The sequence below is a fragment of the Chrysemys picta genome, chromosome 22 (assembly GCF_011386835.1).
Source record: "Chrysemys picta bellii isolate R12L10 chromosome 22, ASM1138683v2, whole genome shotgun sequence".
In the NCBI taxonomy this organism is placed as follows: domain Eukaryota; kingdom Metazoa; phylum Chordata; order Testudines; family Emydidae; genus Chrysemys; species Chrysemys picta.
The window spans coordinates 9,182,498-9,210,467 of NC_088812.1; the positions used below are offsets into that span (position 1 = coordinate 9,182,498).

The window sequence follows — 27,970 nt, forward strand, 5'->3', positions numbered from 1 at the left end:
GGAGCCAGTCAAGCCTGGGGAACAAATTCCTTCTCCAGGACACTTTGCTCCAGGATCTTGGAGCCCAGGCTCTATGGCCATTAATTACTGCACCACCCAGCCGGAAGGGAAGCGCTGGGGCAGGTCTCTGCGCTCCACATGTCACAAGCAGACAAGGCAGAACGAACCATGTCACAGAATGAATCAATTGCATAGCCTGGACTAGAACCCAGGAATCCTAACTGCCAGCTCTCTGCTCCAACCATTAGCCCCCACTCCGCTTGCAGTCAGGATTGAACCCAGGAGTCCTGATTTCTAGGACCACCCCCCCGGTTTCTCTAACCCAGTGGTTCTCAACCAGGGTTATGTGTGCCCCTGGGGGTACGCAGGGGTCTTCCAGGGGGTACATCAACAGGCTACATAAAAAGCATTAGCGAAGTCAGTACAAACTAAAATTACAGACAGACAATGACTTGTTTATTCTGCTCTATATACTGCTGGGTGTGTTTTGTTATAGGATTATAGTCTGTTAAAATATGTGTATATTAAACTCAATGTGTAGTTTGTAAAGCTATAGCAGCAATCCAAGATGGAGTCTGAACTGCCATCTTGTGACCGCCATCTTGTTGTTTACTGTTATCCTGGCCCAGTCATAACTGGATCCAACCGGTTTTTCCCGCCTTTGGCCACTCCAAGGACAATTTTACCTCAGACTGTTTTCCACCCTTGCTGGGACTGTACCATATTTTCCCGCCACTAACTGCAGAAAGGGACTGAGCTCCCGGCCGAGTGGTGCAGTCCGTCCCAGTGACTGTGTGCGCAGCTCAGGCCGTCCCAGCACGTTCTGGTGGAAGTGAAGAGCGAGGGAAGGAGACGTTCCATCGAACCCGCTCCTGCTCCTGGGTACAACACGGGGCCTGGCTGGGGGCCTGGCTGCAGGGGCCGAGTGGAGGGGGGCTGAGGAGCCTGGCTGGGGGGGGGGGGGAGGAGGGCTGGGTGGAGATGGGCAAGAGACTTGACTCGGGGGGGGCGAGGGGCACTGCTGGGGGGGGGCACTGGTTGGGGGGGACTTGCAGCTCGGTGGGGGGCCCTAACCGGAGTGGGTTGAGGCCCCACTACCCCAACGCAGTCCTCGCTTTAACCCTGCCCGAGGCCCCTGCCTCCCTCTGCGCCCCACGTGACCGGGTGGGGGTTCAGTGGGGACCTGCGTGGCCCTGTCACCAGGCGCAGGCCCATGGGTGCCCAGGCCCGGCCCCCGCAGCGCCAGAAGTGGGGGGCTGCGGAGTTCAGCCGTCATCAGCCTTGCAGACATCAACCCACCAGCACCCCAGTTGCTTTATACTCAAATCAATCACTGGTGGGGCTGGGCCCATCCATCAGTGACACTAGAGGGAACTGGGCCCCTCCATCAGTGTCACTAGGGGCCGTCGCCCAGTGTCACAGACACTCCCCAGAGCACGGCAGGGAGAAGCCAGGGCGCGCACAAGGGCAGGAGCAGAGCAGGGGTAGAACCCAGGAGTCCTGACTCCAGCCCTGCCCCGCACACAGCTGAGTCCCACTTCCATCCACAGGACTCGAAGGTGCGTGAGAGAAGGCGGAGATGACCCCATCCGGGCTGAAGGCGGTGGTGCGCGAGAGTGAGTGCAGAGCTGGGGGGTCTGAGCCCGGTCGGGGGCAGAATCCAGTCGGGTGTGGGTCTGGGGGAACAGGACCCAGTTGGGGGGCCCTGGGAGGGCGGGGCGCTTATGGGGGTGTCGCACCCTCGGGGAGGATTAGGAGTCAGTCAGAGCAGAAAGAACAGGAGTACTTGTGGCATCTTAGAGACTAACAAGTTTCTTAGAGCATAAGCTTTCGTGGGTTACAGACTAACACGGCTGCTACTCTGAAACCAGTCAGAGCAGAGAGCTCCTCTTCCCCCCGCCTGCCTGTCACACACCAGGAGGGTGTCTGCCCCACCCCCAAGGGCTGCCCCCTCCCATAGGAGCTGCACTTTGCGGGGAATCATCGTCATCTCTTTCCATCGGGGTGACTCCCGCCAGGGCCGGTGCAAGGATATTTTGCACCCTAGGCGAAACTTCCACCTTGCACCCCCTCTCCTCCCCCGACCGCCTCCGAAAACTAGTAAACTTAGCGTTATAAACAGCCTGTCAGAACGGGTAACAGCTGCGCGCGAGGAGAAAAAAGACGTCAGAGCCACTTTGTACCGTAGTGAAGCAGTACGCTTCTGCCCGGCCGCAACGCAGAGCTGGCATAGGCTATAGCTGTAATGTAGGAGAGAACAAGTTAAAGCCTTACACCTGATCAGCATGGCCTCCGCTGCCTTGTGCATGCTGGACTCTGAGGGGTTAGTTGCTATGTGTTAGTCATTGTCTTCTGGCAACACCCTGCCCCGCTGTGTGGGCTGTGTTACTTCAGAAGCCCAAGCCACTGCTGAATCTCCAGCCCCAGCTGCAGTGGATGGGGCCTGTGGCTAAATCCAGACCACGGGCCTGGGGTTTAAAAGACCCTTGGAAAGTGGATTCAGTTCAGATGTTCCATGGTTGCCCCCAGAACTGGGACAGAGCAAAAGTGGCCCACAGCTCAGGACCGCCGGTGGTGCTAATAACCCTTAGCTCTTCTCTTAGTTTTTCCTCAGTAAATCGCACAGTTAGGAGGGCCTGACACGTGATTTTTGAATACTTGGGCTGGGCCACACTGCCCCGGTTCAAGAGGGGTCTCTGAACAGGAATAGCAGGGGGCTGCAGGTCAGGAGTGAGGGGCATCTGCAGAGCCGTGACGGGGGGAACCCAGGACTGGAATAGCTGCGGTTCAAGAGTGAGGAGCACTGGCAGAGCTGGTGGGGGACAGACCAGGGCTGGGATAGCAGGGAGCTGCAGACAGGAGTGAGGAGCACTGGCAGAGCTGGGAATGGGAGGGAGCCCAGGGCTGGGGTAGCAGGGGGCTCCAGTCAGTAGTGAGGGGCACTGGCACAGCTGGTGGGGGCAGCCCAGGGCTGGTGTGAGGGGCCGTAGCTGCAGTTCAGGGTTGAAATGCCTGTATTATGGTAGGACCCAGGAGCCCAAGTCATGGACCAAGGCCCCATTTTGCAAGGCGTTGTACATTATTCATTAGGTGTATTACGGTAGCGCCCAGGAGTGCCAGTCATGGGTCAGGGTACCATTCTGCTGGGCATAACAAAAAGATGGTGCTTGGCCCGAAGAGCTGACTATCTAATTGCTTAGCTTGGCCGTGGAAGGTGCCCAGGAGACAGGCCGGCAGTTCCCTGAGCGGGGCATGCCTTGGAGGGGTTCTTTGTGCAGGAATCAGGATTTGAAGTCTTTGTCGTGTTGTCATCCCCCACACACAGTAGAGGGTCCCTGGATCCCCTCCAGTCAAGAGGTGCTGGACAAGATCTGTTCTCTTGCTGCACGGGGCCAGATCCTTAGTTCAGCTGCGCTCGTATCCAGCCTGGCAGAAAGGAAGGGGGATCAGAGCCATGGCCCATCTAGCCTGCCACCCCACTACGATCGCTGACTGGGGCTCTGCTAGGAGCACATCACTAGCTGGCCTGAGAGCAGCCTCTGAGCCACTTCCCCGAGGGGTCCTTCCACCAGCCAGTGGGTCCTGGCTCAGGGCACAGCCGTCCCATCCAATCCCCACCACTAATCCCCATCTCTTTCCCTCGCAGAGATCCTCAGCGTTGTCTTTCACAGCGTGAAGAAGGAAGGAGAATGGAAGGTAAGCAGGCCGGGCCTGCTGCCCTGGTGTTCCCCTGGGGATATGCTGTATCCATATATCGTGCTCCTTCCCCTCCAGCTTCTTGGGATTCATTAGGACCCTGAGGTTTTCCAGACTGGATCAGATCCCTGCTCTGTCTAGCCGATCATCCGCCCCCAGCTAGGCTTGGGTATGTCTGCCTTCCTGCTGCGCTGGATCAGACCCAGCTGGTCCAGCTAGCCCCATATCTCCCCCCACACACACCGGATCAGACCACTGGGCCCAGTGAGTCAGCCTGGGTGGGAGGAGGAGCAGGAAAGCGCCAAGCATGGGGGCAGCATGTACCATTGGGCAGGCAGGTTATTGAGCCCCCGGCATGGACTGGGCTGGGGTGTGTGGAGCGGTGGGCTTGGCCGGTGCGGCAGAGGGAGCACAGGGGACTAGGTTTCCCAGTGGCTGGATCTGGTGCAGCAGGATGCTGGGCTGCACGGAGCAATGGGTTCATTCGGCACGGCAGGAAGGCGGTGGAGATGTCGGGCCGATGGCCTACAGGGTTTTCCTAGGGGAACACGGAGACTCCCCTCGTTCCATTTCTCTGTGCCCTGATCCTGGTTCTGTCCGAGGGCTGGGGAGCGGGTATCTGGTGGATCAGAAGAGGGCACTGGGAGCTAGGACTCCTGGGTTCTGTCCCTGCCTCTTGCACTCACCCTGTCACCTGGGCCAAGAGGCTGATCTCCTCCAATCTAGGAGGATGGAACCATTCTGAATGGCCGGGTGTCCCAGGTTTGTCTCCGACATCTCGTACCAGCCACTCTGCTCGGAGCTGCTCTCCTTGTCGCTCCTCACGCAGTCCTTAGCACGGTCAGCTCAGCCAAGTGCAGGCTTGGTAACTGCCCTGCCGCTCTGCTGTGGAAGGGCTGGGCTGGGAGCCGTCGGCTCTGCCGTTAGCAGTCGCTCTACTCCCTTGGCTGTTCCATGGATGATGATGGTGGGCGGCTGGGCTCAGGGCAGTGACTAGCTCGTCCGAAGCGGCGCGCTCCCCTCTCGCTACCCCAGGTGCTGATCATGGACCGCCCCAGCACACGCATCCTTTCGTCGTGCTGCAAGATGTCCGACATCGTGGACGAAGGCATCGCGCGTGAGTGGCCCCTCCCTCCCGTCTGCTCCCCCCGCCAGGGCTCCCCTCCCCCTTGGATACACCTCACAGTCGGGGAGTTGACTTGTCTACATTCACGTTTGCATCTAGTTTCCCCCCTTTGCAGCCCCCTAGATGCCCTCCTTGCTATTGGTACCTTCCCAGCCAGATCTAGTTCCCTTAGCCCGGCGCTTTCAGCCCCTGGAGCCTCTTCACCGCTTTTCTCAGACCCCTGTTAACTCCTCGCTGCTCCTCCCCCATGCTGCGGGCAGGGTCCTGGCAGGAGAGGGGGAATGCTGGCTCCCTGCTCCAGGGTGGAGGAGCCCTGGGGTTGAGGGGCACAGAGCTGAGCCAGCGCTCTAGGGGGCTGTCCCCAGCACAGTACAGAGGGACGTTCCCTCCCTGCTCCGTACTGGGGCAGCATCGCAGCCCATGGCCCCACATCAAAGCTGCTGCTGCATTGTAGCCTGTGGAACCCCTCAGCCTGCTGCCAGCGAACATCCCTGTTCCCCTTGGCTTCCCCTCCCCGCATCCCGGTGGAGAGTGGCTGGGGCGGGTGGCTAGGACCCACTGACCCGCGCCCAATGTCTGCTCTCTCCTAGTTGTAGAAGATATTAACAAGCGCCGGGAGCCAATCCCCAGCCTGGAGGCCATCTATCTGCTCAGCCCTGTGGAGAAGGTAGGAGCTCGGGCCTTGGGCAGCTGGATGGGGAGCAGGGGAGACCCCGGGGCAGCACCTAGTGCAGCCTGGAGGTGACGCCGTCCGGGGGGATGCGCAGCACAAGGTCAGGATGGGAATGGGGCCAGTAGGGGCTCCCCAAGAGGCTGTTTTCCCAGAGCTGGGCTTCGTATTCTTTGCCACGTGAGGCACAGACTGTCCCCCAGACCTCTCCGCAGTGCAGTCCCGTGGGGGTTGGATGGGAAGGTGCAGCAGGCGGAGAGAGGCAACCTCAGCTCGGCTGACCAGATAGCAAGTGTGAAAAACCGGGACAGGTGTTGGGGGGTAACAGGAGCCTATAGAAGGGAAAAAACTAAATACTGCGACTGTCCCTATAAAATCGGGACATCTGGTCACCCTAAGTCCTCAGCTGAGACTCAAAGGGAAGGAGAATCGCTGAGGCAGAGGCTCAGGTGGCAGGGGCTGTGGGGGAGGAGGCTCCTGCGTCTGCAGCAGGGAGGCCAGTGGAGGGAGACCAGGGGCAGGGGGGTGAAAACCAGCCCACCTCCCGATGGCATCATGCTGGGCCCTGAGTCCCCAGGGGCTGGGCATGGGCTGGGCCCTTCGGGCAGCAGGACGGGGCCTTGGCTGGTGCTGACAACCCCTCCTCTCCCCCCTTTGCAGTCGGTGCAGGCTCTGATCGATGACTTCCAGGGCACCCCAACCTTCACCTACAAGGCAGCTCACGTCTTCTTCCTCAGCCGTGAGTATCGGGGGGCAGGGAATCCCCCTGCCGGGAGCCTGGCCAGCGGCACACTGGAGCCTGGGGGTGGGGGAGTCTCTCTCTGCCGGCAGGCCAGTGCGCAGCACCCTGATTACACTCTGCCCTCCTGCAGGGGGATGCAGACCCAGCAGGCCAGACCGAACGACCCCACCGATCCCTTCCCCCGCTTCTCCCCCATGGGCCTGCCTCCAGCCAGCACGGCTCACAGACACCTGCAGCGTGCGCCCAGAAAGGCGGCCTCTGGCTACCATTCCCAGCATGCATTGCTCCATCCATCCCAACTGGGGTTTGGGAATGGTATACCCACAGTACCCAGTGTGTCAAGGTCACATCTGCTTCTCCCCATTACAGCCCAAGTCCCTGTTCCTCCTTGTGCATCATGCTGAGTTGTACACTCCAGTCACTTCCCCCTGCGGTGGGCTGAGGGCAGGGTGTGAGAAAGGGACCACGTAGGAGAGATTGTGCCCCCGCCCTCCTCGCTGCTGATGCTGCAGAAGCCGAGAACCCGGCGTGACTCTGGTTCAGGGGGGTTGGACTCAGAGTTGACTCCTGTGTGGCCCTGCTGACCTGCCCAGGTTCCCCACAGGTGTGCAGCACTACTGCCCCTGCTGTGCCCGTCCTGGCCCTGTCCGTGGGGGCTGGCGCTGTGCTGGGGGCCCTGAGCCCTGTGCCTGTCACCCCCACCCACTGCCTTTGCCTTGCAGCGTGTCCTGACCCTCTGTTCAACAAGCTGCGGAAGTCACGGATCACCAAGGCCATCAAAACCCTCATGGAGATCAACATGGCCTTCCTGCCCTATGAGAGCCAGGTGAGGGGTGACCGGGCTTTGGAGGAGCAGGGCCGCAGGGCAGACGGTGACGTACGACACCCCACCCTTAGTGTTCCACATGGCTCGGGGCAGTGACACCTTTCCCTTCTAGGGTCCTGGGTTTGATGCCAGCACAGGGCAGCAGGGACTAGCCGGCTGCTCACACCCTGTGAGAGGTGGAATCGCTGGCTTGGATGTATGGGGGAGGAGGGCGCTGCCTCCCTGGCTTTACCAGCTCTTACTGACGGTTTATAACAGGCCTGCAAGACAGCCCGCACACGCCTGCCCTTTGCCCAACCACGCCATCTCCTCCTTGTGTCGTCAGTGGATTTCCCTCCTCATGCCCCTGAGGGGCAGGGCTGTGTTGTCAGTCCCATTGCATTGATGGGGAAACTGAGGCACAGAGACATGAGCCTGGTCTACACCCAAAAGCTTCATTGGTACAGGTTTGTTACGGGGACATGAGAGAAAAAATCCCCCCTGTAACTAATGCAGCTGTGCTGGCAGAGCCCCTGGGTAGAGGCCGTTACGCTGGCAAAGCAGTCCTTTCGCCACTGTAGCTTATTTCATGTGGGCACCGGTGCCAGCTGTGCCAAGAGACGTTTTGGCTGGTATAAGCTGAGTGTGCGTCAGGAGGCTTTGCTGGCTCACCCGTCCCGTTGCACCAGCAAACCCTTCGTGGGCCGATACTGTTTTATTGGTGTCCAAGCACGTTTTCCCCAATGGCTCGTTCTCTTCGTCCAGTGAAATAAGCGACAGCGGCAGACGCGCGTTGATGCCGGGTTTGCCTGTGGCTACGCTGGGGCTTTCGCCAGACTAGAAGCATGTCCAAGCCCCCTCCCCCAACATTGCCTTCTCCAGGGCAGAGACACACCCCTGCAGCTCAGTAAGGACCTGAATCCGGGGCGTCTTCATCCCAGGCTGGTGCATGAATCTCTGGGCCGCTGTCCCTCTACCACAACAGGAGTGGCTCTGGCGAAGGGATCTCTCCCTCACTAGGGGCTCGTTCCGGCTCCGCCAGGCTGGCCTGGTCCAACAGCGCATCTTAGGGGTGCGGTATGGGGCACAGCTGGCCTGGCTGCCAGCACTTGGCACCAGGGTCTGATCTCTGCTCCCCCCGCCCCCCAGGTGTACTCCCTGGACAGGCCACAGACCTTCCACATCTGGTTCAGCCCCTACTCCGCCTGGGAAAGGAACAAGGACCTGGAGATCCTGGCAGAGCAGATTGCTTCGTTGTGTGAAACCCTGGAGGAGTACCCAGCCATCCGCTACAGGGAGTGAGTGTGCCCGGGGGGAGGGGTACCCAGCCATCCGCTACAGGAAGTGAGTATGCCCAGCGGGAGGGGTACCCAGCCATCCGCTACAGGAAGTGAGTGTGCCCGGGGAGAGGGGTACCGGCCATCCACTACAGGAAGTGAGTGTGCCCGGGGGGAGGGGTACCCGGCCATCCGCTACAGGAAGTGAGTGTGCCCGGGGGGAGGTGTACCCAGCCATCCGCTACAGGAAGTGAGTGTGCCCGGGGGAGGGGTACCGGCCATCCACTACAGGAAGTGAGTGTGCCCGGGGGGAGGGGTACCGGCCATCCACTACAGGAAGTGAGTGTGCCCGGGGGAGGGTACCTGCCATCCACTACAGGAAGTGAGTGTGCCCGGGGGGAGGGGTACCCAGCCACCCGCTACAGGAAGTGAGTCTGCATGGGGGGAGGGGTACCCGGCCATCCGCTATAGGAAGTGAGTGTGCCCGGGGGAGGGGTACCCAGCCATCCGCTACAGGAAGTGAGTGTGCCCGGGGGGAGGGGTACCCGGCCATCCGCTACAGGAAGTGAGTGTGCCCGGGGGTGGGGTACCCGGCCATCCGCTACAGGAAGTGAGTGTGCCCGGGGGGAGGGGTACTCGGCCATCCACTAGAGGAAGTGAGTGTGCCTGGGAGGAGGGGTACCCAGTTATCCCTTATAGGAATTGAGTGTGCCATGGGGAGGTACTCAGCCATCCGCTACAGGAAGTGAGTGTGCCCAGAGGGAGACGGTTACCTGGTCATCTCCTACAGGAAGTGCGTGTGCCCCTGTGGGAGGACCTGTTTCTACCCACAGGGTTTGTCTTTGCTGCAGGGACCGTGAAATTAACTTCCACCTGGCGCATGCTGTACTGGCCAAACTCAAGGTGTTCAAGGCATACGAGCCCAGCATGGGAGAGGTGAGCGAGCTGTGCCGGCCACGCCCTCACCATGGGACAGAGCCGAGGGGGAGGGGGAGTACATGAGAAGTAGAAGGAAGGAGGAGTGATTTAGAACCTGCTCAGAGATCCTGGCGGGGGGAGGGGTGGGGTCTAGACCCCCTTGGAGATCCTGAGGGCTCGGGAGAACAATAGCATTCCCTGTGTGGTTGGACTAACAGCCCAGCCCTTCTCTAACAGTGGCCGTGGGCGGATCGCAAAGTGCTCTACAAAGGCCAGTGTCCTTGTCCCCTCTCTACGGATGGGGAAACCGAGGCACCGACTGGGGAAGTGTGTGCCCAGTAGGGTGACCAGATGTCCCGATTTTATAGGGACAGTCCCAATTTTGGGATCTTTTTCCTATATAGGCGCCTATTACCCCCTACCCTCTGTCCTGATTTTTCACATTTGCTGTCTGGTCACCCTAGTGCCCAGCAGAATCTCTGTTTATAAACAGGGCAGTTCAGTCACAGAAGTAAGTTTTGCATACAGAGCCTCTTCCACACCTGGACACTCCTGTCTGTGTGTGCTCCTTCACCCACCACCGTGGTATCGGAACTCATTAATGAATTCACCCTCCCAGGGGAGGCAGGGGGGCCTGTGTTACAGATGGGAAACTGAGGCATGCAGGGAGTCTGTCAGAGCAGGAGTAGAACCCAGCTCTCCCGAGCCTTAGCCACAAGTCAGCCCTGACCCAGCTCCTGCCGTCCCCGTCCCACCCCCAGCAGAGGGGAGCTGCAAACCCACCCTGCCCTGGATTCTCGCATGGGAAACCCAGTGGCTCCTGTCTCCCTAGGAGAAGCAAAGTGATGTAAAATCCAAGGCCTGCCCAGATCTCTCCCTCCTGTTGCTTCTGCTCTTGCTTCCAGCCTTTGCCGAGCTGCTGGGAGACTGTGCACCTGTGACCAACTGGGAATGTTTGTAATATCTTTTATGAAGCCGATGCGTGCCTCAGTTTCCCCTATATGTTTCATGGCTTCTCTGGTGGGGCGTGGGGGAAGGACTCTCAGGGAAGATAAGAATCATGGTGTGTGGGGGGGGTGTTACATCCCTGTCTTGGTGAAATGAAGAGAATCCAACCCAGATCAGCCTGGGGGCCAGAAAGACCATGACATCTCCAATGGCTCCTGGCTGGACGCTCCCAGCAGGGAATCGGAGCAGGGCCCCCAGCTCGAGAACACAGGGTTGGGAAGGTTTGAGCTGGGGGATAAGGGGGGGAAGCTGGGAGCTCTCGCCTGAGAACTGACCAAGGTCAGACCGAGGCCTGGTCTACACAAGGCAATTGCCTCGCTTGGGGGTATGAGAAAGGCGGCGTCACTGAAGCGGCGCAGCTGCAGGGGTTTACATGTAGACAGGCCCTGAGCGAGAGACCAGGAGCCTGAAAACAGGTCTCGCTGCAGCTCGGCCGGGCTCTGAGCTGACCAGAACGGCCTCTTGCTTTAACCTTCAGTGGGCTGGGCTGCCCGGGCTGGGGTCCAGGTGCCTAAGAAACCCGACTGTTCTGACAACGCTGGAGGAGTGGCCCTGTCACCCGGGCTGAGGGGCGTCGGGCCCTGCGCAGTGGACGGGTCTGTCCCAGGGTCTGTCTCAGCTGGACTCGCTGGGCAGGGCTCACGGGGTGAAGCCCAGCGGTTCGGTCTCAGGAGGTGGGAGGCCGTACGGCTTGTCCTGGAGGAAGAGAGAAACCTGTTGGGGTCTGGCACAGCAAAGGGCTTTCTCCCAGAGACTTCCCCAGCTGAGGCCCTGGCACCGACCCTGTGGATCCATGAGCGCACCTTTCCTCTCTCCTTTCCCATCCACCGAGGCAATGTTGCCTAGTGGCTAGAGCCCTGGACTGGGATGGGAGACCGGGGTTCTATTCCCAGCTGGGTGACCTTGGGCAAGTCACCCCTCCTATTTGTGCCTCAGTTTCCCCATCTGTAAAATGGGGATAATGATACCAGTCTCGGGCAGGGGGGCCCCCTCTGGGATAGCTGGCTGCCATGGCACAGACGCTCTGTAACTCACAGCTGGCAGCACAGGCCTGCCTCCAGAGGGGAGCCTGGCACACACCTGGCTGCCCAAACCATCTACCCAGGGAAGGGATTGACAGCATGCTTGTTAACCACCGGAGCTACTTGCTGCAGCAGAGCTGGCTCCAGCCTGCAGCCCCCGTCTGATCTGTGCTATTCTCAGGAGCTTAGAGCGGCGCTGGGGAGGGCAAAGTCCTGCTCCGTGCACACCCTGCTCCTCTGAGCCCCCCCAGGGATATTCCTGAGACTCTTGCCAAGCCTCCCTGTCACAGGCACGAGCAGAGAGCGTGCTTGGGGGAGTGGCCATTGCTATTTGCACAAGGGGCAGGTGGCCTGTCCCTGCAGGGGGCGTTGCAGCGCAGCTGGGTGGGGAGCTCTCCCTGACGGTCAGGGCGGGACCCCAGGGCACGTCTCAGCTAGCTTGGGGGGTGTCTCCTGGCTTCCCCTGGGGTTGGGGGCTGGGCCGCAGAGAGGGCGGGTGGTGAAGTTTCAGGCCCACCAGGGCCCATTGGATTGTGCCGTGTAAGCCAGGCCAGGAACCATCCGCCGGAGCAGGGGGTGACGGGTCTCTCTCTCCTTTGCCCCAGGGCCCTGACAAAGCCCGCTCTCAGCTGTTGATTGTGGACCGGAGCTTCGACCTGGTGTCCCCACTGCTGCATGAGCTCACCTTCCAGGCCATGGCCTACGAACTGCTCAGCATCGAGAACAACACCTACAGGTAGGGCCTGGCTGCCAGCAGGGGGCGCCCCGCACTCCTCAGGCGGGCTTGGGGGATGGGACCCAGGCACCTGCACTGCTCTGTAGCTCCCACGCTCGGAGGAGGGGTGTCACAGCCTGACCCCATCCCCCCTCCGCAGGTACGAGACAACGGGCGCCAGCGACTCACGGGAGAAGGAGGCGCTGCTGGATGAAAATGATGAACTCTGGGTGCAACTACGCCACCTGCACATCGCTGACGTCTCCAAGTGAGCGCGCTCAGCCCTGCCCCTGCCCTCTGTGCCCCGTCTGTCCCCCCGGATATGCCCCTCCGTGCCCCACCCAGGGCCGGGACCCATCCGCCCCCGCCCCCCCCGGACACACCACTTTGTGCCCCACCCAATGCCTAGTGCCGGGACTCCCTACCCCCCCTTCAGCACACCTCTCCCCTCCCGGCCCAGTGCCAGGACCCCCTACCCCCACTTTGGCACAGCCCTCTCCTCCCCGCCCACTGCCAGGACCTCCCCCTCGGACACACTTCTCCCACCCAGTGCCAGGACAGCCCACCCCGTTGACACACCCCCTCTTTTCCAGTGCCGGGACTTCCCGCATCCTCCCCTTCAGACACAGCCCTCCCCACCCCGCTCCTTCCCTTCACACCCAGTGCTGGAACCCCATTCCCCCTTGGATACACTCCTCTCCGACCCAGTGCAAGGACACCCCCCAGCAACACACCCCTCTCCTGCTCAGTGCCAGGACTCCCCCTCCCCCTCCCACCCAGTGCTGAGGCCTGTCCCTCAGACCTGCTCCTCTCTGAGTGCTGAGACCCCCTGGACCCAGCCCCTCTCCCCAAAGGACCCCTGAGTGCTCCCTTCCAGAGCAACCGTCTGAATTTCCTCTCGGGGATCCCCCTGGACACTGTCTTCCCCTGATCCCAGGATCTCCCCAGGCACCTCACAGCCCCTTGACTGAGTCCCTCACCGACCTCCTGCTGGACCTGCAGTTGCTCCCAGCCCCTCCCCCCCCCCCGCATCAGGGCACCAGGAGCCCCCAGAGGTGCACTGAACTCTGCCTTGGGGTAACTTGGGAAGAGCCCCCCGCCCGATCTGAGGCTCTCGAGGCAGAGAACTGTGGTGCCCGTGGGGTGGGGGCTCCATCCCCTGTAGCATAGGACAGGGCACCCCCTACCTCTAAGGCAGTGCCTGGCTCCGGCCTGACCCCTCTCCCTGCTGCAGGAAGGTGACGGAGCTGCTGCGCACCTTCTGTGAGAGCAAGAGGCTGACCACGGACGAGGTGCGGTGGGGGCTGGGAGGGGGAGCGATTGGGGAGTCTGGGACGGGGGGACCCATCCCACTGCCACTGATGGGGAGGGGAGGCTCCCTGCTGCCCTAGGAGGGGTTGGGCCGGGCTGTCCAATTGCTCCCAGGGTTTGCCAGTAAAGGGCTAAGAGGTGTATGTGGAGCCCCCTGCCCCCCAACCAGAGCTCTGGACCTCCCCACGGTCGGGGAGGGCAGAGGCCCATGAGGCGGGGTCAGAAAGCAGGGTCAGGGCCGCACAGGGAGAGCTGCAGGGAGCCAACGCTGGCATCTCCCTGGCCCGCTCCCGCTTTACACCTCAAGGGGCACTCGGGTTGCGGGGCTCCCGTCTCATTCCAGCTGGCCTGGGAAGAGCAGGTCTAACCCAAGCCGCAGCCACATGTGGCCTGAGTGACCCACCCTGGCCCTGGCACGCGTGGTTGGGCTGCTGCGGCTGTCCCCAGCCGAGGCCTCTGCCTTACAGGGGGCTCTGTGTGCTGGGAGGGGCCAGGATCTCACCACCGCCTCCCTCCAGGCCGACATCAAGGACCTGTCCCAGATCCTGAAGAAGCTGCCCGAGTACCAGAGAGAGCTGAACAAGGTAACGGGGCTGGGGCTGTTAGTGGGCAGGGGGCAGGGCATTCAGTGGGGCTGATGGGGGGGCAGGGTGCTCTGTGGGGCTGGTGAAGGACAGTAGGGACTCTCTGGGGGGCAGGGCACTCTGGGGCTCTCCGCTTTACTGCCTGATGAGAGCTGCTGACCTGTCCCGTCGGGCAGAGCCATTTCCCCACCCAGGTGCTGTGTGGCACCATGGGCAGCAGCCTGCCCGTCAGTGCCCAGAGCTGCCACGTTAGCCGCAGCAATGGCAGCCCTTGGGTAACGCCCACGCCTTGCTGCTGCAGCTCTCAGGAGAGGGCCTTGGTGGGCTTCCAAACCAGCCCGTTGGAGCCACTCCTGGTGCCACTGGGCCACGTGCCAACAGAAAGCTCCTGGCCACTGGCACAGGTACCCCGACACCTGCTGGTCTCCAAGCCCCCAACCTCATGCTGACTAACAGAGAAGCCGTGGGCTGATTTGGAAGCTGCTCCCTCCTCCTGATCCTCCCCTCCAGCTGCCCCACTCCATCCCAGAGGTGGCTGCACTTCAGTGCTGGGCAAAACAATCCCTATATACTCGGCTTACACAGCCGATTGGGGCTGCTCCTCTGGCCAAGGGGCCCTCCTGGGGGGCTGGGGGGTGGGGGTGCTCTGGACCAGCCGGTGATGCAGTGCCGCAGTAAACTCCCCTCTGTCCCGGTCTCTCCCCGCAGTACTCCACGCACCTGAACCTGGCCGAGCACTGCATGCGGCACTTCAAAGGGACAGTGGAGAAGCTGTGCAGCGTGGAGCAGGTGGGTCTGTGGGCAGAGCCTGTCTGGGGGCAGAGTCTGGCTCATGGACTCAGCCCGGAGAAAGGGGTCTCAGAGCCTCAGGCTCGCTGGAGCCAGGGCCAGCCCCCCCATGTAGCACAGTGGGTGCAGAAGGGGGACGTGGGGCTCGGGTTACTCCCTGGGGACCCGTTGCTCACCCCAGGGGGAGCTGACCCCGGGGAGGAGGGGGCCCTGGCACAGGGGGTAGGCGACCTGTGGGTCGTGGGGCCATTGCGTCTCCCATCCTGCTGCGGGGCAGGAGGAAGCGGAGCAGCCTGACCTGGGCCTTGTGTGTGCGCCCCCCTCCCCCCCAGGACCTGGCCATGGGGACGGACATGGATGGGAAGGTGATCAGGGACCCGATGAAGATCATCCAGCCCGTCCTGCTGGACCCCAGCGTGCAGGCCTACGACAAGATCCGCGTCATCCTGCTCTACATCTTCCTGAAGAACGGTAACGCCACAGGCCTGCAGGGCGCAGCACTGGGAGGCCTGCTGCTGCAGGGGGCGCCCCTGGAGGCGGGGCCCAGGCCTGTGGGGGAATAGCACTGCTCAGACTGGCACGTCCCCCAGCCACGCAGGGCGTCTCCCGGCCAGCCGCTTCCCGGGGCCTGTATCCAGCCTGGCTCTACGGTCCTGTCTCCCCTCTGCCCACCTCTCGGTGCCTGCGAGCCAGACAGTGTGCCGTGCCCACGCTCCGCACTGCCCCTGGGGTCAGACCTGGCAGCCTTTGCTCCCTGCTGCTGCCTTCCCAGGAGTGTCCGCCCTCCACGGTCCCCCCAGCCCGTTCTCTGCAGGGAGGGGAAATGGAGACACACACCCGGAGCGGCACCCCCGCCCCCGGCCTGTTCTCTGCAGGGAGGGGGATGGAGACACACACTCGGAACGGCCCCCCGGCCCGTTCTCTGCAGGGAGGGGGTATGGAGACACACACCCGGAGCGGCCCCCCGGCCCGTTCTCTGCAGGAAGGGGGGATGGAGACACACACTCGGAACGGCCCCCCGGCCCGTTCTTTGCAGGGAGGGGGGATGGAGACACACACTTGGAACGGCCCCCCGGCCCGTTCTCTGCAGGAAGGGGGGTTGGAGACACACACCCGGAGCGGCCCCCCGGCCCGTTCTCTGCAGGGACAGGGGATGGAGACGTACACCCCGAGCAGCCCCCTGGCCCGTTCTCTGCAGGGAGGGGGGACATCTCTCCCTTCCTGCAGGCGGTTGAGACCATTTTCTGTCTCTGAGCCCCCTGCGACCAGTTCCCTGCCCATCCCTTGTGTCATCCCTGTACTAGCTCCCTGCTTCTTGCTGCATCCAGCCCCTTCCCCCAGCTCACCAGGGCCTGGGGAACCTCCCTCACCCTGACACATGGCACAGTCCCTCTTCCCCCATCGGTTCCTGCCCCATGCTGGCTTGGTGGGGCAGGGCCCTGCTCCGGGGCCCTTCCTGTAACCCTGCTCAGGCACTGCCCCTGCTCCCATTGCCCAGGCCAGGGTGCCCTCATGTGGCTCCTCTGGCTGCCCAGTTGCCTGGCCAGGGGGCGCTGTGGAGTTGCCAGGCCTCCCCCTCTGCACTAAGCAGCATTAAATGGTTTGGGGGGTTGCCGTCCCTCCAGCTCAAGGCCTCGCAGCCTTAAGGACCCAGGCCTCGGCTCTGACACTGTACCTGACTGGCTGCAGATCGGGGAGCCCAGATCGGGGGAGGGGGACTCCCTCTGCACTGCCAGGGGGCGCTAGAGAGACCCCTGCCCCCAGCGCCCGAGAGAACCTCTGGAGGGAGGGAAGAGTATCAAGAACCTAAATTCAGTCATTAACTGCGTGGGGTCTAGTGGGCTAGAGGGGGGCTGGGAGCCAGGACTCCTGGGTTCTACCCCCAGCTCTGGGAGGGGTGGGAAGAGCAGGATCTCAGGGTTTGATCAGGGAACTAGGACTCCTGGGCCACGGACTGAATGTGCCAAGGCTGTGGGTGCGTCCCAGGGGTGCTGGCGCTGACCTGTCTCTCCCCATGCAGGTGTGAGCATGGTGAACCTTGACAAACTGATCCAGTGTGCCAACGTCCAGCAGCTGAGTGACAGCATCTACAACATGGACTTCCTGGGCATCTCCGTCATGCCTGAGGTAAGGGACTGGGGCCAGGGGCAGCAGCTGTACCCATGGCAGGGGAGCCCAGGCCATCCTGGGGGTGCCCCCCATGGCAGTGACTACTCCCAGCACAGAGGTGGCCTCTGCCCCATACAGTGGGGTGACGCCCTCCCCCTATGAGGGTGACCCCCGAGTTACTCCCCATCTGGGGTGACCTCTTCTGCCCTGCAGAGGACCCTGGGGGTCAGGACCTCAGATCGCTGGGAGCTGGAGCTGGTGACCACTGCATGGGGTGGCTATGCGGCGAATGGGGGGAAGCGTCTCTGTTCTCCCATCAGTCTCTCTCCCCTCCTCTCTCTCTCTCTCTCTCTCTCTTGCTCAGTGATCCATTCTGTTCTTTTCTCTGCCCCTCCCCTGCCAGCCCGGCTGGAGCGACTCAGATAGGCTGCGCTTTCCCTGTCTGCGCCCGTTCCCATCCCGCACCCAATCCCTGCTGCCTCTCACCCACTCTCCCTTCCTCCCCCAGAGCGGGCAGCTGCGACCCGAGAGGAAGGTGCGGCCGGAGTCCACCTACCTGCTCTCCCGCTGGACCCCCAGGCTCAAGGACGTCATGGAGGTACCAGGCCGTCTTCTTCCTGGCCTTGGGGTGGGGGGTCACACCTGGCAGGCTGGGCCCAAGGGGGAGGGGCTGGTCTGGGGTCAGCCATGTGTGGAGCCCTGCATATCCGTGCACCATTTCTGCGGATAGTGGATCGGTTGCAGATACAACCGGGTCGGGCTCTACTCCCCATCAGCGCCTGGCCCGCGGCATCCGGCTCAGGCAACCTGGGGGGCGCAGTGCGCTCGGGGCTGCCGGCCAGCAGCCAGTGACTGGGCGACAGGTCGGAGTCAGGGCTGCCCGACACCTACTCGCCTTGCCACGCTGAGCAGCACCAGCGTCCCCACCAGCTTCCGGGCAACACCCCACTGTGATGCAACATGCTCTGCTGCTGCCGTGTACCGGCGCTTGTGACCCCCCAGGAGCATCACATGATGAGAAACCCCTCCCCCCAGCCCCCACCCCCTCCACGCTGCCCCTTCTTGAGACCCCACCCCCGCGCTACCCATTCTCCTCTAGACCCTGCCCCCTCCACGCTGCCCCTTCCCCCAAGCCCCCATCCCCTCCAAGCTGCCCCTTACCCCCAAGCCCCACCCTCGCGCTGCCTCTTCCAAGCAAGACCCCTTCCCCCCCTTGCTGCTACCCATGAGGATGCGGATACAGACGGCTAGTGGATCGCGGGCTGATGCGCATCCACATTTTTGTATCCGTGCAGGGATCTAGCCATGTGAGGGGCTCATCAGAAAGTCCTCTGCTGCTGCCATCCTTAGGGGTCTTAGATCATAGACACGAGTGCAGGCAGTTGTCTTACCTGGTGCTGAGATGCTGCCACCTCTGGGGTGGGGCACGGGCGGTTTATACAGGGGTCCCTCACTGGGGCTGAATTCTTCCTGAGGAGGGGCAGGCAGCTGTTAACAGCCGCACAGCAGCACTGCCCGAGAGTCTAGGGCAGGAGGTGATCAGCGTGCGGGGCTGGAAGTGCAGGGGATCCAGGCAGCCCACTGTCATGACAGGCACTGGAATCTGAATGGCCGGCAGGGTCCTTGGCCTAACCTCCAGTGAGGAGCAGCTGTTTGACGTTCATCTAAAGGACGAACTCCTGCAGCACAGTACTGGGCACTGACTGACCGGGGAGAGCGCCCCCTGCTGAGCCCCCCGCCCGCTCCTGGCCGTACAGCGCCCCCTAGCGCCGCACTGGGGCCAGCACTGACTGCCAGGGGAGAGCGCCCCCTACTGGGCCCTCCGCCCGCTCCTGGCCGTACAGCGCCCCCTAGCGCCGCACTGGGGACATAAAGCACCCTCTGCTGACTCACTAGCACCCCCCAGCACCCGCTGGCTTTTCCTTAGAGGTCTCCTATCCAAGCGCTGCCTGGGCCCAAACCTGCTTAGCTTGTGAGAGGTGACATGGTCGCTCCTTCCCCCATTGCTTGCTGGGGGCTGAGCCCCTCATCGCCCTGCCCTGTGGGGCACTCTTCAAGGGGGTGGGGGGGCACACTTAGTTGCCTTCAGCCCACTGGCTTTGGGCTCCTCCAGGCCAAGAATTAACCCCCCCACCCGAGGGAGGCTCCCAGGCCCCTGCTCCAGCGCTGTGATGGTTCCTCCTGTGGGATTTTGGGGCAGGCAGTTGAGGTAGCCTCAATCCTGTGCCTAATCCAACCCCCCACCCCCACCCCCCGCACTAGCCGCAGCTCGACAGGCCTTAAGCCTCCCTGTACAAGTCAACGCAGCGGATTAATGTAAAAGCCCCTAGTATGTGGTATTAGGATGTATCATAGCCTGGGCCCCCTGCATGGCTGGGACACACCTCATGGGGCAAGAGGCAGGGCCTGGATCTGCCCGCAGCAGGGAAGGGGCACTGAGGGCAGCCCCCTGCCTCCCTCCTCCCCCAAGTGAGGGGCCCTGGATCTGGCTGCAGGAGGTCTCTGCCCTCCCCATAACGGTGGATGGGTGTGGAGTTCACAGCAGGGCACTGAGCAGCTGAGGAGGAGGTGGGGAGATGGGGGGGCATCACGGGAGGAGTCAACGTGCTTTTTGCTGGCTTCCCATGCCCCCAGAAAGGGGGCCCCAGGCTGCTCCCCCAGGGACTGTCAATCATTCAGGGAGGAGCCGTCCCAGCCCCTCCCCCCTCTGGGGCCTGGCTTGGCCACCAGGTCCAAGGTTCCTGCTGCTTGGCCCCTGCTGACCTGTCCTCTCCCCTCCTCCCCCCGCCAGGACATCATTGAGAAGAAATTGGACAACAAACTGTGGCCCTTCATATCAGACCCGGTCCCCACCACCAGCTCCCAGGCTGATGTCCCCTTCATGTCAGACCCGGTCCCTTCCACCAGCTCCCAGGCTGCTGTCAGGTAAGGCTGAGCCTGGCTGGGCTGTGGGGGGTAGAGCCCTGACACCCCCCCACCCCCCGGGTGTAGGAGCCTCTGTGCCTGGGAGTGCGTGGCCAGGACCCTGCCCTCTGTGGGGGAGACTGTGACGGGTTGGATCACAGAAACCCCCTTGGGAGCTGCCACCAGATGTGCAAAGACTACCCCTGCTTCTGTTTTCCCTGCCAGCTTGGGACTCCAGCACCCTGTCTTGCTGAACCAGACACTCCCGTCTGGCTCCAGACACAGACCCAGGGTCTGAATCACTTGTCCCAAAGCTGCAAGTTTACCTGAAAACAGCTCATAGAAGTGTGCTTGTCTTTAGCACTCAGATGCTCAACTCTCAATGGGGTCTAAACCCAAATAAATCCGTTTTACCCTGCATAAAGCTTATACAGGGTAAACTCATAAATTGTTCGCCCTCTATAACACTGATAGAGAGAGATGCACAGTTGTTTGCTCCCTCAGGTATTAATACATACTCTGAGTGAATTACTAAATAGAAAGTGATTTTATTAAATACAGACAGTAGGATTTAAGTGGTTCAAAGTAGTAACAGACAGAACAAAGTAAGTCACCAAGCAAAATAAAATAAAATGCGCAAATCTATGCCTAATCAAACTGAATACAGATAGTCTCACCCTCAGAGATGCTTCAGTAAGTTTTTTCTCAGACTGGACACCTTCCAGGCCTGGGCACAATTCTTTCCCCTGGTACAGCTCTTGTTGCAGCTCAGGTGGTAGCTAGGGGTAGGGTGACCAGATAGCAACTGTAAAAAATCGGGACAGGGGGTGGGGGGTAATAGGCGCCTATATAAGAAAAAGCCCCCAAAATCGGGACTGTCCCTATAAAATCGGGACATCTGGTCACCCTAGCTAGGGGATTCTTCATGATGGCTCCTCCCCCCTTTATATATCTTTTGCATAAGGCGGGAACTCTTTGTCCCTCTGGGTTTCCACCCCCCCTCACTGGAAAAGCACCAGGTTAAAGATGGATTCCAGTTCAGGTGACATGATCACATGTCACTGCAAGACTTCATTACTCACTTGCCAGCACACACATATACAGGAAGACTCACAGGTAAATACAGCCATCTGCAGACAATGGGAGTCATCAAGATTCCAAACCATCATTAATGGTCCACACTTTACACAATTACAATAGGCCCTCAGAGTTACATTTTATATTTCTAGTTTTAGATACAAGAGTGGTACATTTATACAAATCAGATGATCATACTCAGTAGATTATAAGCTTTGTAATGATACCTTACAAGAGACCTTTTGAATGAAGCATATCCCAGTTCTTCTTCGAGTGCTTGCTCATATCCATTCCATTAGGTGTGCGCGCGCCGCGTGCACGATCGTCGGAAAATTTTCTACCCTAGCAACACCGGCGGGTCGGCTGTGGAGCCCCCTAGAGTGGCGCCTTCATGGCGCTGAATATATACCCCAGCCGACCCGGCGCCCCCTCAGTTCCTTCTTACCGCCCCTGACGGTCGTTGGAACTGTGGAGCGCGGCATAGCTGTTCTCCACTCTCCCTAGCTTAGTTAGTTATTCACAGTTATAGTTCTAGTTGTTTATAGTAAAATAGTTTTTAAAAATTGTTCATTTGTTACTAGTTGTTATAATAGTTCAAGGGGATTAAGGGGGTTGTCTCCCCCTTTCTCCCCCGGCCGCGGGGCCGGGCTCATGCCGAACGCTCCCGGCTTCAAGCAGTGCGCCTCCTGCGCTAAGCCTATGCCCACGAGCGACCCGCACGACTCCTGTCTGAAGTGCCTGGGAGAGTCCCATCAAACATAAGTGCAAGATCTGTAAGGCCTTCAGACCAAGGACCAAGAAGGAGTGGGACTTTCGGCTCCGGCAACTCCTTATGGAGGCGGCACTTAGTCCGGACGCTCCATCAACGAGTCAGGCCCCGGCACCTAGCACCTCGGTGCGCAGTGCCCCGGCGGCACCGGCCATGCCGACCACGCGAGTGGCGTCGGACAAGCCTCCCCGGCACCGGACCTCGTCGGCACCGCAAGCACAACAAGTGCCTCGGCGCCGGTCATTATCCCCGGGGCATAAAAAAGCCCATAAGACGGGGACCTCCGTGCCGAAGACGCCGGCTCCCCCAGTGCCGGGGGTAGAGCCGCGTCCGCCTGTGGAGCACCGGAAACAGGTGCCTCCAGCACCGTCGACTCCAGCGCCGAGGCCGTTGAGTCCGGTGCAGATAGCGTCTCCACCGAGACCGGCGGTGATACAATGCCTCCCGTCGACTCCAGAGACCTTCGCGGCGGCGAGAGACTTAATAGCTCTCACGGAGCCGGCACCGCCTCAACCACCGGCACCGCAGGCACCGTTGACTCGTCCGGTCCAGTCTAGGGGGAAACCTGCCTTGATGCGCCCTCCATCGCAAGGGCTGGAACCACGGCACCGGTCCAGGTCCCGAAGCAGGTCCCCACGCCGCTCGCAGTCCCGGCGCCGAATATCACCTCGGCACCGGTCGTACTCGCGGCCAAGATCTTCGTCGCGGCACCGCTCTACGTCTCGGCACCGCTATGATCGTCGGCACCGATCAACATCGAGACGTAGTTCTCGGCACCGCTACGATCGACGCTCGACGTCGAGAGGCCGCTCCCGGCACCGGGCCTACTCCAGGTCATCGTCGAGGTCCAGATCCGACTCCCGGCACCGACGAGGTCATCGGCACCGGTCGCGGTCCCGGCACCGATCGCCGGCACCGCGTAGAGATAGAACATCTCCGGACCGGCATCGTGCGGCACCGCAGCCCACGGGATTCGCCTCGACGCTCTCGGCACCGCCATGGCCATCGAGATCGGTGTCTCGCTCCTCTGAGGACCTATCGAGATCGGCATATCCCCCTCAGGGGCAAGCCGAGGAACAGGACTTGGGCCATTGGCAGGAGATAACAGAGGACCATACTCATGGCCCATCTCACTGGTCGTTCTGGACCCCGTGGGCGTACCATCAGGCGCAAGGGGCTCCAATAGCTTCGACCTCTCGCTCGGGCCACTCCGTTAGAAGGGCCCCGGAGTCCACCATCTCTCGGCCTCCGCCAGGGGGCATGGAGGCTTCCGTGTCCGCACCACCTGACGTCCTGGACCCAAGCGCAGGTGATGCTCCGGCCCAGGAGCAGGGAGACCAGGACCCTCCCTTGGATCCTGTACCACCGGAGGCATCTTCCTCTTCCTCTCCGGATGAGGCAGTGGCGGGCACATCGTGCACAGGTCCACCTCCAATAGATCTTCGGGCTCACCAGGACCTCCTGCGTAGGGTGGCCCGTAATATGGACCTGCAGTCGGAGGAGATAGTGGAGGTGCAGGACCCCATCGTGAATATCCTCGCAGCGGATGCCCCATCGAGGGTGGCGTTACCCCTGATCCGCACGATCCAGGCGAATGCAACTACGATATGGCAAACTCCTGCCTCTATCCCACCCACAGCGAGAGGGGTGGAAAGGAAATACTTTGTTCCTTCCAAAGACTACGGGTACTTGTATACCCACCCCCAGCCGTGTTCACTGGTGGTGGCATCAGTGAACGCAAGGGAGCGCCACGGTCAGCAGGCCGCAGCGCCCAAATCGAAGGAGGCTAAGCGCCTCGATTTGTTTGGCCGTAAAGTTTATTCAGCCGGAGGGCTGCAACTTAGAGCGGCTAACCAGCAGGCGCTCTTGAGCCGCTACAACTTTAACTCCTGGAACTCTATGGGGAAGTTCAAGGAATTGGTTCCCCAAGAGTCCAGGGAGGAGTTTGGAGCCCTGGTAGAGGAGGGTAAGAAGGTGGCTCGGACCTCCTTACAGGCCTCCTTGGACATAGCGGACTCTGCTGCGAGAACCCTGGCCTCAGGTATCGCTATGCGGAGGATCTCCTGGCTCCAGGTTTCGGGTTTGCCTCAGGAACTGCAGCAAACCCTGCAGGATCTGCCCTTCGAAGGACAGGGGTTGTTCTCGGAGAAGACGGACTCTCGCCTGCAGAGCCTCAAGGACTCCAGGACAATCATGCGTTCCCTGGGGATGCATGTTGCGGGCCCTCAGCGCAGGCCATTTAGGCCTCAGCCTCAGCGCTTCTACCCCCCACCTCGTCAGAGACAGGACTCGGCCCGGAGGCGAGGGCGAGGTGGTAGAAGAAGGTGGACCGGCCCTCAACCCGGTCAGAACCAGGGGCCACCTAGACCACCTTCAGGCCCCAGGCAGAACTTTTGAAGGTGCGGTCGAGGACGGCGCCCCAGTCATCCCCCAGGATCCAGCCCCCTCCTTTCGGGATCGCCTTTCCCATTTCCACCGTGCTTGGTCCCTTGTAACTTCGGACCGTTGGGTCCTTCGCACGGTGGAGAGGGGATACGCTATCCAATTTTCTTCAATCCCCCCCTCCTCCCCCCCTTCCCCGTCCCTCTTCAGGGACCCTTCTCACGAGCAACTTCTTATACAGGAGGTTTCTACGCTCCTTGCTATGGGGGCCATAGAGGAGGTTCCAGTGGAGTTAAGGGGCAGGGGATTTTATTCCCGTTACTTCCTCATTCCCAAGTCCAAAGGAGGTCTGCGACCCATCTTGGACTTGCGCGGACTCAACAAATTCGTAGTAAAGTTGAAGTTCCGCATGGTCTCTTTGGGGGCCATTATCCCTTCCCTCGATCCTGGAGACTGGTTCGCCGTCCTCGACATGAAAGACGCATACTTTCAGATTGCAATTTACCCGCCTCACAGACGCTTCCTGCGATTCGTGGTAAGCAAGGTGCACTACCAATTTGCAGTCCTTCCCTTCGGCCTATCCTCGGCCCCAAGAGTGTTCACGAAATGTATGGCTGTCGTGGCAGCGTACCTTCGTCGGCAAGGGATACAGGTGTTCCCGTACCTAGACGACTGGCTGGTACGCGGTCGCACCAAAGAGCAAGTTCGAGCTCACGTCCACATAATAGTGCACACATTCAACTAGTTGGGCATCCTACTCAACAAGGACAAATCCACTCTAGAACCTACCCAGAGAATAGAATTCATCGGCGCAGTCCTAGACTCCAGACGTGCACAAGCCATCCTGCCAGACAACCGCTTTTGCACCATCACGAGCCTCATTCAAGGGCTCAAGGCCTTCCCAACCACCACGGTGAGGTCGTGCCTTACCCTGCTGGGTCACATGGCTTCCTGCACGTACGTAACCAGGCATGCCAGACTTCGGCTTCGCCCACTCCAGACCTGGGTGTCATCGATATACCGCCCACATCGGGACAGCCTGAACATGGTGGTCTCGGTCCCGAACTCGGTCCTGACCTCTCTCACCTGGTGGCTAGATCACAAGGTGGTTTGCGAGGGGATGCCATTTCACGGCCCACAACCCTCTTTGCACCTGGTCACAGACGCTTCATCTCTGGGTTGGGGCGCCCATCTCAACGAACACCATACCCAGGGCCTGTGGACGGCATCCCAGCTAGCCCTGCACATCAATGTTCGGGAACTGATGGCGGTGCGCCTGGCGTGCCAGGCATTTCTCAATCTCCTACGTGGCCGCTGTGTGTTAGTTCTCATCGACAACACCACGGCCATGTTTTACATCAACAAGCAAGGAGGAGCACGTTCGTCAATTCTATGCCAAGAGGCCATTCGCCTGTGGGACTTCTGCATCGCCCACTCAATCCATCTCACGGCATCGTTCCTCCCTGGAGTCCAGAACACTTTAGCGGACCGACTCAGCAGGTCCTTTCAGACGCACGAGTGGTCTATCCGTCCGGACATCATACATTCCGTTTTCCAGAAGTGGGGGTTTCCCCAGATAGACCTGTTTGCATCTCGAGACAACAGGAAGTGCCACGTGTTCTGCTCCCTGCAAGGTCGAGCTCCGGGCTCCCTCTCGGATGCGTTTCTCCTTTCCTGGAAAGACCACCTGTTTTATGCCTTTCCTCCGTTTCCTCTGGTCCACAAGGTACTGCTCAAATTGCGCAGAGACCAGGCACAGGTTATTCTGATCGCTCCAGCGTGGCCGAGACAACATTGGTACACCACGCTGTTGGAACTCTCGGTTCAGACACCGATCCCGCTTCCATTATGTCCGGATCTCATCTCTCAGGACCACGGCCGGCTGCGTCACCCCGACCTGCAATCACTCCACCTCACGGCGTGGCTGCTCCATGGTTCACCCAGGCAGAGCAGCAATGCTCGCACTCTGTCCAACAGATTCTGCTGAGCAGTAGGAAGCCCTCAACACGGACCACGTACCTGGCCAAGTGGAAGCGGTTCTCCTGTTGGTGCGAACAACGAGCCACGTCCCCGTTACAGGCACCTATTCCTCTCATATTGGAATATCTCCTCTCCCTAAAACAGCAGGGGTTGGCGATATCTTCAATTAGAGTTCACCTGGCCGCTATATCGGCTTTTCACCCAGGGGAACTCGCGTCCTCGGTATTCTCTAACCCGATGGTCGTTAGATTCCTCAAGGGCTTAGACCGGATGTACCCACAACAACGTCAGCCCGTTCCGACGTGGGACCTCAACCTGGTTCTCTCCAAGCTCACAGGTCCTCCATTCGAGCCACTGGCCACCTGCTCACTTTTGTACCTATCCTGGAAGACAGCCTTCCTCGTAGCCATCACCTCAGCAAGGCGCGTTTCTGAACTCAGGGCGCTTACATCCGAGCCCCCTTACACGGTTTTCCATAAGGATAAAGTGCAGCTTCGTCCACATCCTGCCTTTCTCCCTAAGGTGGTTTCTCCATTTCATATCAACCAGGATATATTTCTCCCGGTCTTTCACCCTAAACCACATGCTACTCGCCAGGATCAACGTTTGCATTCTCTGGACGTACGCAGGGCCCTGGCCTTCTATATTGACCGCACAAGGCAATTTAGAAAGACGACGCAACTCTTCGTTGCAGTGGCCGACAGAATGAAAGGCTCACCGGTCTCCTCACAACGCCTATCCTCCTGGATTACGTCTTGCATCCGGACTTGCTATGACCTGGCAGGTGTCTCAGCACCGCACCTCACCGCTCACTCCACGAGGGCCCAAGCTTCCTCGACTGCTTTCCTGGCGCAAGTTCCGATCCAGGACATTTGTAGAGCGGCGGTTTGGTCATCAGTCCACACGTTTACAGCTCACTATGCACTAGTGCAGCAGTCCAGGGACGATGCTGCCTTCGGATCAGCGGTTTTGCACACAGCAATGTCTCACTCCGACCCCACCACCTAAGTTGGGCTTGGGAGTCACCTAATGGAATGGATATGAGCAAGCACTCGAAGAAGAAAAGACGGTTACTCACCGTTGTAACTGTTGTTCTTCGAGATGTGTTGCTCATATCCATTCCAAACCCGCCCCCCTTCCCCACTGTCGGAGTAGCCGGCAAGAAGGAACTGAGGGGGCGCCGGGTCGGCTGGGGTATATATTCAGCGCCATGAAGGCGCCACTCTAGGGGGCTCCACAGCCGACCCGCCGGTGTTGCTAGGGTAGAAAATTTTCCGACGATCGTGCACGCGGCGCGCGCACACCTAATGGAATGGATATGAGCAACACATCTCGAAGAACAACAGTTACAACGGTGAGTAACCGTCTTTTACGTTACATTCACTTATTACCGTATTTTCTCTAAAACTATCTCAGTTACATTATATTGACTTATTATCAAACCATATAGACTGCACAACGTCACAGGGGTGTCCAAGAGCCTGGAGCCCTGGACCCCTCTCACCATGTCCCCCGCACCCCAGCAGTCCCGCAACACACCAGGGCTCAGGATGGAGGAGAGGGACTGGCTGAGCTTTAGACAGCACCCCCAGCCCAGGGCAGGTGCCTCCCTCCCCTACTCCCTCTTGCCTCCTTTGGGACTCCTGTCCCACTGCCTTGGGCAGGGCCTGCCCCCCATCCCCCTCCAGGCCCTGCCCTTCCAGCTGGCCTTACCTCAGCCAGCCCCTGGTATCCACACAGTCCCTTTACCCCCCAGCCCCCACTTCGGGCAGTGCCCACCCCTCCACCTGGCCTTCCCTCAGCGAGCCCCTGGTATCCCCACAGTCCCTTTACCCTCCAGCCCCCACTTCGGGCAGTGCCCACCCCTCCACCTGGCATTCCCTCAGCGAGCCCCTGGTATCCACACTGCTCCTTTCTCCCCCAGCACCCGCTTCGGGCATTGGCACAAGAGCAAGCCAGCAGCCGAGTACCGGACGGGCCCGCGCCTCATCATCTACGTGATGGGTGGGGTGACCATGTCTGAGATGCGCTGCGCCTACGAAGTGACCCGGGCCACCAAGGGCGAGTGGGAGGTGGTGATCGGTGA

General features: G+C 60.5%; 1 protein-coding gene across 2 annotated transcripts in view; it reads left to right on the forward strand.

The window, feature by feature from the left end:
- The first annotated feature begins 590 nt into the window (after positions 1–590).
- The window catches only part of LOC112061502 (syntaxin-binding protein 2-like), a 28,421-nt gene continuing 1,041 nt past the window's right edge, over positions 591–27,970 (forward strand). The window contains exons 1-19 of one of the 2 annotated variants that reach the window (XM_065576650.1): positions 617–882; positions 1,551–1,616; positions 3,647–3,696; positions 4,732–4,813; positions 5,413–5,489; positions 6,153–6,231; positions 6,957–7,060; positions 8,189–8,337; positions 9,168–9,252; positions 11,870–12,000; positions 12,140–12,247; positions 13,214–13,271; positions 13,809–13,874; positions 14,583–14,663; positions 14,996–15,134; positions 16,684–16,790; positions 17,281–17,370; positions 19,564–19,697; positions 27,809–27,966. In XM_065576650.1, the coding sequence (XP_065432722.1) occupies positions 1,580–1,616; positions 3,647–3,696; positions 4,732–4,813; positions 5,413–5,489; positions 6,153–6,231; positions 6,957–7,060; positions 8,189–8,337; positions 9,168–9,252; positions 11,870–12,000; positions 12,140–12,247; positions 13,214–13,271; positions 13,809–13,874; positions 14,583–14,663; positions 14,996–15,134; positions 16,684–16,790; positions 17,281–17,370; positions 19,564–19,697; positions 27,809–27,966 (1,735 nt within the window). In that variant the 5' untranslated portion in view covers positions 617–882; positions 1,551–1,579. Of the gene's footprint in view, positions 883–1,550; positions 1,617–3,646; positions 3,697–4,731; positions 4,814–5,412; positions 5,490–6,152; positions 6,232–6,956; positions 7,061–8,188; positions 8,338–9,167; positions 9,253–11,869; positions 12,001–12,139; positions 12,248–13,213; positions 13,272–13,808; positions 13,875–14,582; positions 14,664–14,995; positions 15,135–16,683; positions 16,791–17,280; positions 17,371–19,563; positions 19,698–27,808; positions 27,967–27,970 lie in introns of both variants that reach the window. The other variant, XR_010594535.1, reaches the window with a different exon arrangement.